Genomic DNA, 14,956 nt, shown 5'->3' on the forward strand with positions numbered 1-14,956 from the left:
GCGCCTGCGCATTTATGGCAAACCCAGTGGTGATCAGCGAACTAGTTAGCATTACTGGTTACTGTCAATGGAGTTTTTGTAACAGAACCGACTGACAACAAATTTGAATCCCACCACTGAGCACACACCCCCAAAAAACTTTTATTACAGCCTATGTAAGCTGAACCAAACATAATTTTGCAGAAAACATGGCTCGTCTTTTGTAAATACAACATTAAGTTAATTTTTGATTATCATAATTGGCGATTTTTAAAGTTTAGTCATTAATTTCATACACTCAAAAAGTTTGGTTTTGGCCGCATATTTTCAAAAACGATCGGGTCGAATCCGACACGTCAGCAAAACGGAATGCATATTCGGCCAAACGAAACTTTAGGTTTAGGTGCATTACTAATGGTAAACTCATCAAGAGTTATGTTTGAGTTTCACATACCAGGAAAAAATGTAGGCTAGCCTAATTCGGAACCAGTGCCTGTGCACTGAGATAAATTGTAATCGCAAGATTTCACAAATTAAAAAACATCGATAATCATAGGAATTCTGTTTATTTATTTTTGTTTAAAATGGGCCGCATTTTTTTACTGTAGTAACTTTGGCTTGTTTAGGTAGGGTTTGACACTTTGGCTTAGCTTATTATGTCTGTCAATAAAGTAGTGGTGACCACTAATTTTCCTTGGCTAATAATATTATTGTAACGTAAAACTATTGCAACGTCTAAACTAGGTAGCATTAAAACCACATTTTGCCATTTTTTTCTATTTGCTACTCTTGAATCTTTAAAGTTTCCGTATTTGCACACTGTCGCTTTAGATTTATGTAATACTAATGACCAATGTACAAAACCACTGATCTCTATGTGTTTATAGAGATCAGTGTACAAAACACGTTACTAGGCAACCGGTTACGCTTGAATTGTGTTGTTTATTGTTAGAAGTTATGATCGCAATTCTCAGTCTGTGTCTGTGGAAATATATTCTATTTCGAAGTGGTATGATTCGAGTTTTTCAAAAAGCAGTTGTTGTAAGAACACATACGGAGCTATTGTAACGTTTGGAGAGTTTTTTTGACGAAAAGATTTTGTGTTTAAATTTCTTTAAAGGTCATGTTTTTTCAATGTCAAGCATGCAGTCAATAATAATAATACTGTACATATGTGTATTTTTTAATAGTTCACTGGGATTTTATTTGAATATAAGGCTGGAAAAAGTGCGAAAAAGGCCAAATTTTGTTGCTGTGTGCAAAAATATGTCTGTTATATTTAGTAGTAAGACACTACATGACTACAATGCCAATTCAATTTACCATTTTTGCCGTAAGTGTGTCATGAAGTGACATGTAACCAGACATGATATAAAACTGCTGTTTATTGCTTGCATTCAAATTTTTGAAAGAAATAGTTTTGTTAGAAATAAAATATTTAAATGCTTAGATTGTTTTAAAATGTTGGATTTAACCAATCTAAATGGTTTTTAAATTACTGTTAATATTGGGTTTAAAAGTTAACAATTCAAATTTGAATTAGCCAGTCTGCTAAACATCTCCCAATGAGATGTTGGGCATGCACGACTAACATATCCTGCATGCTGATTCACAACCTTTTAGTCGAGTGCAAGACCAATTTCAGGAGTAATGAAGTAAGTGATAGAGATCAAGACAGGACAATTAAATAAGCAAAATATTTGCGTGGGATCCACAAAAATTGGTGTGCTGCTGCCATACTCTGCAGGCTGGGATAGTAATATTTGAATTTGTGAATAGTTTCAGCAAAGTTCAAATAAATTGTCTTCTAGACACATTCCCTGTGGTTCACATTGCTAGGAATATCATGCCAAAATGAATGTAAGATCTATTGGTAAAACATAAAATAAATTTGCTCTGTGATTGGTAATAGTTCTGTTATTCAAAAACGATTTAATGCAACTACTAAAGCATTGTATTTGCAAAATGTTACTTTAATAATAAGTTTTAACAATTTAAATTGTATTCAACAAAATTGGATATTTCAAATCAATGATGATTGCTTGTGTTTCATTTAAATAAAGTCACACATGAATTCAAATGCTTTTTGTTGAGATTTTTCTACTGATTCTAGCTTTTGTGACAAACAACTATGTGATTAATCAGAACAGCCTGTATTTGCCTTAATTCAAAAGATAATAACATGTAGTTGTTTAGTACTAAAACCTTGTTTAATAGTTAAATAATATTTTATTTTTTTGTGCATAGAAACAGTTGCTGAAATGGCACAAAATGAGAATAGGACCATGACTGCAGGTATTGTCAGTTCTTTTATAAAGGAAGCTGATTCAGAAATAAAACTGTATGAGGATCGAAACAAAGATAAAATGGACAACAAACAAAGTGAGCTTGATGAATCAAGTGCAAATAAACCACACATAGATTCATCATTGATGTCGATTGGATTCACGAAACTGCTACCATTTAATCACACTGGTGAAGATGTTGGCGATTTAACAAGTAGTATCAATGAGAATAAAATACAGGACAATGCCAAACCACATTCAGAAGATACACCTTTTCAAGGTTGTACAAACAAGTTTTAATTTATGTGATAATTATATACATCCATGACTACTAGTAAGTGCACAGTGACTTGCTTGCATTAAAAGAAAAACAAAAATATAAAAAAGTTTGTTCCTTTTAGTGTTAAAAATGGTAATTGTCTATCCTACATGTAGCTTACCCAGCCTCAACTACATGAGTTAAACGTGTAGCTTACCCAGCCTCAACTACATATAACTACATGTAGCTTACCCAGCCTCAACTACATGAGTTAAACGCTTTTGTTGTGTGTTTTGCTGTTTTGCTATCTTTTCATTCTATGGATAACATACTGCTTGTTTTTTATTAAGGTGAACTTTATCTTCCTCTGCGTAGCACTGATGAAACCCAAATACCGGATATTGGAGAAAGTGCTGAAGTTCCTGGTGAAGACAATCATGACATCTCCAAAAAGGATGAGGATCTTGGTTCAGTCACATGTTCAAGCCCATCAAGAAAAAAGAAAAAGAAGAAAAAAAAGTAAAACTATAGAGTTGTTTTGATACAAGTGTGCAATATTGTTACACAAAACGTACTGCAATCTGATTTGGATACTGTAGATTACAAGTAAAATATCTTTTCTACTAAGACCTTAAACTTGTATGTTGTTTTTAATTCCAACCAAAACATGCTGAATTTTTTTTAGATGGATTGGCATTTGTACATCTAACTGCAAATATGAAAGCGGTAAGTGTTTTTGTGTCACTTATAACTTGTTCCGATACACAAACTTTTTTCTGCCCTATTTTTGAGTTGTTGTTGAGTTTATTTCGCTTGGTGAAAGAAAACATAGCGACACAATAGCACTAAAAACAATCACCAAGTCGGAAATAGCTGCGCAACGTTAAAACGTTATTAAGCGCAAAACAGTAAAGGGCACAATTGGTGGATGATACCAAAACGCGCTGCAGCTACACCGTATTATAAAGCGTTATGTGACTGGGGCTCACAAGAAAGTTAGGTTGGCGCAGTGATGGTTAACACGACTGGGGAGGGAACGTTGGTGGGACCAGTCGAGGGGGTCCTATAAACTAACCACCCGTGTTAGGAAAGAGGGTGGGGTTCGACAGGAAAAGAAACCACCGAAAGAAACCCTGTCGGATAGTTTCAAGCGCCAGAAGAAAGAACACACACAATGATAAAAATTTAAATCCTAAATTAGGACTATTATTGAATTGTTAATTAGGGAATTTGTTTGAAATAGAGTCATTCACATTAAATGACATTAAAGATAATTATGGGTCCCCTTCCTTGAAGGGGACACATCTTGATTTTACTCGATTTCTTTTTTTTTTTTTTCTTTTTTTTTCTTTTTTTTTTTTTTCTTCCCAAGTTTGTCCACCCCATTTTGCCCTGAAATGTTTGATGGATTTGGATGAAACTTTCACAGATGGTAGATATAGTTGTGTAGATGTGCCATCTGCTTCGTTTGTCATGATAACCCCAGTGTTTACCCCACTAGCCCCCTAAAATGGGTAAATTTTGAACAATGTCCGAATTGGATGAAATTTGGACAGTTTGTTTATTGTGCCATTTTAGGGCATCGTTTGTTGTGTTTTACCCTGTAGCCCCAATGTTTACCCCACTAGCCCCCTAAAATGGGTGATTTTTTAAACAATGTCCGAATTGGATGAAATTTGGACAGTTTGTTTATTGTGCCATTTTAGGGCATCGTTTGTTGTGTTTTACCCTGTAGCCCCAATATTTACCCCACTAGCCCCCTAAAATGGGTGATTTTTTAAACAATGTCCGAATTGGATGAAATTTGGACAGTTTGTTTATTGTGCCATTTTAGGGCATCGTTTGTTGTGTTTTACCCTGTAGCCCCAATATTTACCCCACTAGCCCCCTAAAATGGGTGATTTTTTAAACAATGTCCGAATTGGATGAAATTTGGACAGTTTGTTCATTGTGCCATTTTAGGCCATCGTTTGTTGTGTTTTACCCTGTAGCCCCAATATTTACCCCACTAGCCCCCTAAAATGGGTGATTTTTTATACAATGTCCGAATTGGATGAAATTTGGACAGTTTGTTCATTGTGCTATTTTAGGGCATCGTTTGTTGTGTTTTACCCTGTAGCCCCAATATTTACCCCACTAGCCTCCTAAAATGGGTGATTTTTTAAACAATGTCTGATTTGGATGAAATTTGAACAGTTTGTTCATTGTGCCATTTTAGGGCATCGTTTGTTGTGTTTTACCCTGTAGCCCCAATATTTACCCCACTAGACTCCAAAAATGGGTGATTTTTTAAACAATGTCAGATTTCGATGAAATTTGGACAGTTTGTTCATTGTTCCATATTAGGGCGTCGATTATTGTGTTTCACCATGTAGCCCAATATTTAGTGCTTAAGCCACCTATTGTTTATAAAACGTCCGATTTGGATGAATTTTTGATAGTTTTTTGAATTTGGCATTTGTAGCTGTCGAATATTGTGTTTCACCCTGCAGCCCTAATATTTACCCTACCAACCCCCCAAAATGGGTGAATTAATTAACAATACATTTTGACAGTTTGTTTAATATGCCATTTTGAGATGTCAGTGTTTTATGCTATTTAGGCACACAAACTTATAAAAATGTCTCAATTGCATGAGATTTGGACAGTTTGTACTTTACAACTTCTTTTTTTAAGTAACACTACCAATCACTGTGTTTGACTTTATAGCAACGTTTCTTATGGTTGTCTGTTTACAACTTTGCGGTTTTGGGGACCCATGAGTTTCTGCCTGCAGAAACAAATCAAGATTATAAAAATGTTGGCTAATATGGGACCCAATATAAATAAATATAGAGAATATATTACAGTTTGCAGAATAGGTTGTAGTGTATATGCTATAGTAAAATGTGCTAAGCCACCCTTCTAGTTATCTTTATTATAATAGTTCAAAGGAATAAATAAATAAATAAACAAACAATATGTTGATACTGTTTATGTATAATACTGCAAACAAAGTTTGAATCATTTGTTAAACTATATATACTGTATATTGCAATCAGTGAGAAGAATGAGCAGAAAGTTTGGAATGAAGGAGGTAGGAGAAGACGAAGATTGGACAGTTTTTTGGACAGACTATTCCGTTTCTTTAGAAAGAGTAATGGAAATGAAACGATTTCAGGTGTGTATTTTTTCTTCAAAATTTGTGTCCAAATTAACATTTTGAGTGGGTTATGGGCCAGGCATTTTATCACATATTTTATGGTTTTATGGATTTTTGCCATTATTTTAAACAGAAAATCAATCATTTTCCTGGAATGAATGAAATTTGCAGAAAAGATTTTCTTGCTAGAAACCTCAACCGCCTTCATAAACTCTTTCCAAAAGAATATTCTTGCTTCCCCAAAACATGGTGTCTTCCTGCTGAGTAAATAGTATTTACTGTTTACATTAACGGACATGTGATTATCACAACCGATTTTCAATTTTAGTTACAGTGACTTTCAAGCCTATTGTCGGTCAAAGAAAAACAAAACCTTTATCTGCAAACCAGAAAGTGGATGTCAAGGTCGTGGAATCTTTATTACAAAAAATCCAAAAGACATCAAACCTGGTGAACACATGATTTGTCAGCAATATTTAAATAAGGTAATTCGTACTGAATTCATGTGTGTTAATAGCACATACTCCAAGCTGTTATGTCTAATAAATTTAGATTATAGGTCTAAGGATTATTTTGGTTTATGAGTGTATCAATATAAAAATCCTAAATGTTTAAAAATTGGACAGTTTGTAGAATATGTTAGAGATACTGTTTGTCAATTGACACATTTCACGAAACAGCCAAGATATCCTCTAGACCAGGGCTTCTCAAACTGTGGGTCGAGACCCAAATTTGGATCGTGAAACATCATGCATTATTATGTCATTGTTACAATAAATGGTATATATACGTGCGTAAATCATTTTCTCGGCCAGTTTTGTCATCTTTAAGTTGTTGTTCTACCTTTGTGCAGAATAGCTTGGCTATTACTCTGTGCTATATGTCATTGAAATTGTAAAAATGGTTATGACATCATAAAGAACTGTTCACCGAATATTTTCCGTTACAGTAGGTCTTTTTTTATTTTTAATGGATGTTCATTGTAATATCTTTCACGTGTATAGGCTATACTCATCAAGGGGTCACATAGAAATTTCTTTTCTAAAATGTGGTTGCAGAGCAAGAAAGTTTGAGAAGCCCTGCTCTAGACCAAGGGTCACCAAACTACGGCCCTCAGGCCGGATCCAGTCCTTGGCATCATTTTACCTGGCCTTCATAATTTTGCAATTTAACGGTGTCATCTGAATACAAATGGCACTGTGGAAAGACATAAGCCCTTGGCCGTCCTGTCTAAACTGCCTCGCAGGTTTAAGTTTGGAAAGGGCTTCGTCAGGGCTTATAAAGCATGCGGCCCTCGTGCATGATTATTAAAATTTGCAGCCCGCTGTGAAAAAAGTTTGGTGACACCTTCTTTAGACCAAAGGTGGAGAACCTGTGGCTTGCCTGTCAGATCGCTCTTTTAATAACTTCATCTGGCTCATCAAAAATTGCAGTTTTTTACACAACATGTAATATATAGTTATATTATGTATTAGATTTCTTCAGTAAAACAATGTTTCTGAACAAAAACATGGAAAATATTTTATTTACCAGCATATTGATTTCTGTGTTTCATCCAACAGCTCAGCCTTTTACCTGCTTCTATCTCATCATTGGGCACAAATTTAGCTTGTGTATTCATGCATTTTGTATGAAAACAACCAGGCCACAAAAAAACATGACACCCAATGTGAAATAAGATGATTTATGTATATCGTTTTCAAACACGACCATAGTGTATGTACAGTGGTAATGTGAGTTGAGTTAATTTTACTTAGCAAAAGAACTCATAGCAAGACAATTGCACTGAACAGTATGGTAAAAAACTTTATTTTTGGATACTAGATTAAACATTAACACACCCAAGCCCATTTCAGATAATGTTCTTTGTGTATATGACTGGCAATGTGTATTTAAAGTTGATTGATTTAGTGCATTGTTTATTTCAGTTTATATTAGCATAAACTTTTATTACCGCAACAAAAGTAAAAATAATACAAACGGTATGATATTAAATACAATTTTGTTATGTCATGCACAGGTTGCCAAACCCTAAAAATGCTTCATTGACTAATTTGAGTTTACAGACTTTTTGTTGAGAAAGGGTGATTTGAAAATGTTTTATGTTTCAGTGTTTAACGATTGATGGCTTCAAGTTTGATTTCCGTTTGTATGTGTTAGTCACATCTTGTGATCCTCTGAGGATATTTATGTACAAAGAAGGTTTGGGAAGATTTGCAACAAAAAAATATCAGGAACCTACCAATCACAACATGGTAAGTGTAAGCCAGGGGAAGAAGAAATACATGAAACATGTCAATTTTATATTGTTTAACCACCATGCCAGTTCGTTAGGTATTTAGTTACATTAAAAACAAGATAAATGTTTGTCAATTGTTTAAATTGTTTTGTTTTATAACTTACTTCAGGAAGAAGTGTGTATGCATTTAACAAACTATGCAATCAACAAAAGCAGTGATGATTTTATAAGAGATGATGAATGTGGAAGCAAACGAAAACTAGCCACTGTTTGTCAGTGGTTAGCTGATCATGGATATGATGTTCCAAAAATGTGGAGTAACATTGAGGTCTTTATTGAATATTAACCCATATTTTGTGTTTGTTTTTTTACTGTTGATGTGTTAAAATCTAACTTTTGCAGGATGTTGTAATAAAAACTCTTATCTCTGCACATCCGATATTGAAACACAACTACAGAACTTGTTTTCCTAACCATATTCGAGGCAGCGCCTGCTTTGAAATTCTTGGTTTTGATGTAATGCTTGATAAAAAGCTAAAAGCCTGGATTCTAGAGGTATGAATTAAAGTTTGCGTTTTAGCAATGTTCCATACATTTTTACAAAAGCATTTAAATTCCAAAACCCCAAGACTAATTTTGGTGTTTAATGATGGGTCATAACTATTTGGCTATGCTAAGGTGCAAGCGCATCTTTGTAATTAGGGCTGTTATCAAATCAAGGCTTTTAATTTTCCAAATATTCAATTTTTTTTCCCTTTAAATCTAATAATTCAAATAATTTAGAATACCTGATACATAAGGCACAGAGTCATTACAAAAAAAGGATAGTTGTAATTACTAAACAAATTTTGTAAGCTCTGATAGTCATTAAATCTAGGCTACAATTTTTTTCTGTTTAAAATAATAAATTAGTCGAGATAGAGACATGCTTTAGTTATTCTCTGTACTTTGGCAAAACCATATGTATTTCCATGTGTATGTTTTACTTTATTTCAGCTTTTTTCAATGCTTGCTAAATTGAATTGTGATCTATAACATTTTAATCACTTGCTTGAATAACTTTCATTATTCCTGGGTTTTGTGGGCATGGTGAACAATAATATAAGTCTGAAAACATATGTTGCAGTGCTTCTGTGTAACCGCAATTACATAAAAATGTCACCAATGTGTTTAAGTAAATTGATTTTGCACATATATCGAGGTTTACTGCATGGGAAAAAAATATTTGATTATTTGAAATATGTCAAAAGTTATTTGGTAAATTTTCAAATAATTAAAAATTTCAAAAAAATCAAATAATTATTTGTTTGATAACAGCCCTATTTGTAATAAACTGCCTGAAACAGATCTTGGCTTGGGAGCTCGAGACAAAACGTAACCTGGGTGACATTGACAAACTTTATTTGTGAATTTAAATTGATACAGTTGTTTAAACAATCACATTGGTTACAAAGCCATATCAGGCTACCAATTAGCTGTTTTAGTGGGATCTTTTGTTACACTTGTGTTGTCAACCAAAGGGTTATTATATGTAGCCTGTGTAGCACTGGTTCCCAAATTTAAGTTGTTTGAACTTTCCAGAAAGTGCACAGACAAAATATGGCATGTAATTTTTTTTGCCCTAAAGTTGTTGAAAAATCAATGAAAAGATTAACCCTTGTATGGGATAGTGCCCTGTACTTTGCACCCACACCACCCCTAAGCAAAAAAATGTAAAGATAGGACACCATATGTTATATTAACACAATGAGTTTTGATGGGATACTTAAAAACAATAAACACAAAAAATATGCAGGTAAATCACTCACCATCATTTCACACTGATGCCAAACTGGATAAAGAAGTAAAGGAAGGTTTACTTTATGACACATTTAGCCTTCTTGATCTGAGGGCAGTAGATCGCCGAAAGTGTATGGAAGAAGACAGACGAAGAGTAAAAGAAAGATTAATGACCAAACCAAAATCAAGAGAATCAAGGTACAAAATTTGTGTTTGTGATTAAACTACTTCTGTTGACTGCATCTTTACTTTGCAATACAAAACAGATTAGAAGAAATTAAAACAACACAACAGCAGTACATAGAATCTCTGGAAAAGTATGAAAATGAACATTTAAATGGATTTCGACGAATTTATCCCATTACTGGATCTGAAAATTATGACCGATTTTTTGAAAACAGCTGTTCACTATTTCAAACTACAGCAGCAGCCAAAGCTAGAGAGGAAGCAGCAAAGTAAGTGTATTTTATAACTTTTGTGGTGGTTCAGAATATCTTCAACATATAATAATTGATTGCTGGTGTTTTACTGGTGCCCTAGTTGCACTCTGTGTATCTGGGAGTGACTATTTTGGGGTTGGTTAAGATGAATGTATTACAATACACAGTATACTTTACCCGAATATAACATAGCGTTTAAACTAAAAGCTGCCGCAGATATATGTTAAAACGGAAAAACAGTTTTTTTGTAAATCGGTATTCTTACAGAGCTCAGAGGGAAGAAATTCGTGTTAAACAAGAGAAGAGGGAAGCTATGTTGCGCGGAAGACCATACAGACCCGACCTAAAGAAAGAGGCAGGCGAATCTACAGGAGACAAAAAACAACATTCGGGAATTGTCCCCTTTCGCCATCGCCCTGTTACAAGACAATTAGCGGTAAGACATAGGTGTATTATTATCTACTAAGAATTCATATATCTCGCTTTCTTTGTTGTTGTTTTTTATTGTTCGAATTTAACCTTATAAATTGAAATTTCAATAACCTTTTTATAGGCAATGTCTCGTCAATTCAGTCCAGAGGTTGAAATCGTGATTGACACGTCAAAACCAGTGGAAATAAGCGAAGACGAGGAATTGGAGAGAATAAGCGGCCTCTTGCAGCGGGATTCTTTAATACGAAGTCTCGGTGTGGTTGAACAAGTACATCGCCTCTTACATTGTACACCGGGCACAACTGGCATTGCAAAAAACTGCATTGGTCAAGTAAGTGGTTGCTATATTTGCATTGAGGTCAAGTTTATTTAGCGACCCTATCAAAACAACGTTTCATTGCGAACTACCGCTAGATGTTAGTGATGTTTTGAAAAAAAAACCTATAGCATCAAATAACTGAGAACAGTATTCATGCAGGCATTTTTTGTCAGAATAGTTGTCTTAAAAATGACATTTTTACTTAATAAACAGAGAACATGTCAGGAAAGAAGTTCTTCGGTTTTAAATTGTGGCAGTCTAATGTCAACATCCAGTCATCGCAAGGCGTGGTATTTCAAAGATGTTCGTATGAGGGACGCGTTTCACATTAAGAAACAAGAAAAAAAGCCGCAGTTAAATACAAGCAAACAGAGAAGCAGATCATGGCAGGTCAAGCAGAAATCAAGCTTCAGTTTAAATTCCCGCCTTCGGTTTCCCTGGTTTGGCTCAAGTATGGAGGAAAGACAGCAGACCATAAGTGGCGACAGCTGTAGTTTTACTGCAGAACTTGGCATCGGTTGGCATAATAGTGTCAGCCCAAGAAAGACGGCGGTTGAACAAAGTACTGCACCGTTTACCGCTTCTGGCAAACTTATAAATCATCCGATTTCAGCTCCCAACAGCTATATTAAGCTCAAAAAAGATGTTTTTACTGGGCAATACCGGATTGGGCGCAAGAAAACAAACAGTGAGTTGAAGGCTTTAGAGGTCGCTTCGTCCCATTATCTAAATATTACGTCGCGGAAAGTTCCCCAGAACGTGAAAGCGAAATTGAGTGAGCAGATTCTGCGTGGCAGTAAGTTAATCGATCAATAGTAAATAACATTTAAATATCATTTGAACTACAAATGGGCATTTTTTTTAATCAATTGCAAATAACTTAGGTGTAAGTAAATATTCTACCCATTCGCTTGCATGGTGACAATGAATACGTAACTATTTTGTTATGTTTGCAGGATTTGGACAAGAACAAGAATAGCATAGAGCTACATCAGCAGCATTTTCATCGCTCCGATGACATCATTCCACCTATTGTAATCAATTCAACTTTTCGTGGACAAAGCAGCCATCTTACATTGCCTGTCAATCGAAATACCGTACACGGACATTTGTACAATGGAAAGGGCACTTTGGTAACAGCCCAGTATCCTATTTCATCTTACGGCGCGAAGCAATACTCCTTAGACCAATACAACCGCGTGCCGATTCGGGGAACAAACGAACAGCAGAGGAGTTTTCGCTCCAATGCCAACAGCACATTGAGTGCAAAAACAAGCCATTCCAGCGCAAGGCCTTCATACTCAACAAAACCTCTTTCTTATGCCCCTGGACTCTACTGTAAAAAGCTTGACAAAGAACACACGCTGTTGGGAGTACAACAGGATCGAAATATTAGCGCTTACACAAAGCACTCAGCACAATATGGAAGACGTGATTTTTCTGGAACCGAGAAACCTGGCTTTACTTTCGCTAACGGTGTTATAGGTACAGTCCTTACTGGCAAAGTTTCAAAGTTTCCGTACTACCAGCAACATAATCCAACCGTAGAATGGCCGGTTGTTGGAAATTTAAAATTACAAGACCCGAAACGGGCGTGCAGTGCTGTGGCTGGGAAGCGAAGTGCACCCGGTGTTCTTACTTAGCTATGTAATGTCTAACTTTTATTTGCAATTCTTCTGTGATCCTAAGGGATTGTGGATTTTTTGTCAGTACGGCACGCATTTGTGCAGTCAGTCTACTTTATGTCTTATGTTCTATTTAAAAAGTGTTCATTGTGCGCCACCATAAGGAGCATGGCATAAAGTCCTAAATAATCCGGTTATAATTTTGTTGTTGCGCACTACGCGCTTTTGTGTGCTTCGGCGAATTTCCTGCAGGTTTTTTCTTGGTAAATTTCCTGCAATTGTTTTTTTTTTCAGTGTTCGTTGACCTATGCAATGAAACTTATTGTTTATATTTTGTTGCCTTATGTTTCTTTTCTGATTTGCCAAAAGCGTTCCATGCGATTTTTGTATTACACAAGTATTTATTGTCTGTTAGCTTTTTTACTGGTTTTCAAATACAAGCATAAAGCCTTATACTTATTCTATATGCTGTAAAATCCCAATTACCGATAGTAATCATTTTGTACACATAATTTATTAAACAAATAAATATTCAGACTAGCACAAAAACCACTATGAAAACATCAGTGGCAGCAAAATTTCTACAGACTATTATTTCAACAGCCGAATTTGGAGGCTTTGTCTAAGCGTTTGGAAAGGGCTGCCCTGGTATGCTTTACCGACGCTTTGCACTTCTAGATCGTGTATTTAAGGCTGCACACTGTTGAAACAGATTGCAAATCGTGTAAAACAGCGTTACTTACGCACTGACGTAAACCAATTTTAAGCTTCAGTAGTTCTCTTAATCGGGGAAAAGCCTTGTAGGCAAAAAAGCATGCATTTTGACAACCATTCAGTGATGACAAAGGCTGATTTGTTCAATATAGCATTTATAATGTGGGGCGGGCGTGCACTTACTCTAGCAACGTTTTGGAGACCTGGTAACAACATTTTTGATATGTTTTTAAAAAAAAATACTGGTAAGCTTATTAGTTTGTAAGAAAACATTTGCGCAAATTCTATCTTTGAACAAAACGGAAAATGTTAACAGCCTATGCAATTAAACATATGTTCATAAAGCCTACCTGTCGGTTTGTGCAATCCAAGATTCCGTTTACATGACAAAAATACGGGAAAATTTTGAAGAATTCCGTTCATCACCTGTTAGTACGTATCCCGGAAATCTAATTGGCCACTCGTTAGGCGGGGCCAATTCGGTGATGACACAGGGATTAATTTTAAGGCTCACATCCAGCCGTTAGCATACCTTTTAATTTTTGCTTCACCGTGTTTTTTTACCTTTTTTGGAATATAAGGACAGCGTTTACGGAATAGCAAACCATGTGTTGTTTCTGGCGTTGTGCTGATGACAAACAAGGTTTTGTACCCAAATTGGGATTGGTGCATTGTGTTTAAATCCGGCATTGCAAACACGCAATCGATATTATCTATTTGTTGTTTGGTATATCGTGGGCATCGTCATGATTTCTTTAATCCAATTACCTGATCAATTAACATCTTTCGACTAACCTAATGTTCCTAAGATACCAAGTTATGTAGAAACAAACCGCATAATCGTGTTTAGAAGATAAGCCAAGTACGGCGCCGAGCGGAAGACAAGCGTGCTTATTGTCTAGCTTTAAACCCTCGACGAAGCCAAGAGCGGATTTCGCTCTACCAACAGTTTTCTTGGGTCACCACCGCTGGTGACCTTTGTAAAGCCTCATTTACTTTGTCTGACCAATATCTTTGTAACTCTAGATTCCGTCATATAAATTTATCTCTCGAAGAAGGAAATGTGTGTTTCAACAATCAAGCTTAATAAACATCAACACGCACATACTTATAAACTCAAAAAAACAAACACGTAATAAAAGATTTAACTGGGTTAAGTAGCATCTAAAGTTGTAGGTAGACCCGTATCTCGTTCTTGAACATCTTGCTCAAATGTTGCATTGTGTTTAACCATAAAAAAAGTTCAGATGTTTCCCGAAGTGTGTTTCGGATGAAAAACTTTTATAGCTCGCAGACAAATTTCGCGCACACCGGGTCTATCTGTCGGTTTACATTCTTGCTTCGTTGGTTTCCTGCTTGCGATTTAAATTTCTCTGTCTGCAAGAACGCCGAGCGTTGTGCGGGGAAAGAAAGTTAACCTGTTTCCAGAAAAGTGCACACCAACTTTTAGAAATTTAGAGGTTTTAAGTTACTGGGTATTACATTTTAAAGACATTCGGTGAATTCTGAACTTCATATTAAAGTTATGTTTCCAGGATATGTGTTCAAAAAAACACTGGAACACTTTTTGTTCGGGTAATATACACAAAAGTGTATAAAATAGTTGATTATGAAACACTCAGCCTGCATAAAATATCTTTACCTTTAAATTTCCACATAAATTGACTTTGCAACTTGTTTTAATGTTGCGAAACGGGTTAGGAGGAATTTGTGGCAGCAGACGTACAGTTTTGCAACGCTTGA

General features: G+C 35.5%; 1 protein-coding gene across 1 annotated transcript; it reads left to right on the top strand.

The window, feature by feature from the left end:
- Positions 1-2,207: 2,207 nt before the first annotated feature.
- On the top strand, positions 2,208-12,952 carry LOC145202870 (tubulin polyglutamylase ttll6-like). The gene is made up of 14 exons (XM_080075818.1): positions 2,208-2,544; positions 2,874-3,042; positions 3,209-3,249; positions 5,565-5,683; positions 5,799-5,929; positions 5,994-6,150; positions 7,777-7,920; positions 8,074-8,232; positions 8,307-8,459; positions 9,700-9,881; positions 9,950-10,138; positions 10,391-10,559; positions 10,677-10,886; positions 11,831-12,952. The coding sequence occupies exons 1-14, from the start codon at positions 2,241-2,243 to the stop codon at positions 12,515-12,517; spliced, it is 2,814 nt and encodes a 937-aa protein (XP_079931944.1). The 5' UTR covers positions 2,208-2,240; the 3' UTR covers positions 12,518-12,952.
- Positions 12,953-14,956: the final 2,004 nt, after the last annotated feature.

Source organism: Phallusia mammillata, chromosome 1 (genome assembly GCF_965637545.1).
Source record: "Phallusia mammillata chromosome 1, kaPhaMamm4.hap1.1, whole genome shotgun sequence".
Classification (NCBI taxonomy): domain Eukaryota; kingdom Metazoa; phylum Chordata; class Ascidiacea; order Phlebobranchia; family Ascidiidae; genus Phallusia; species Phallusia mammillata.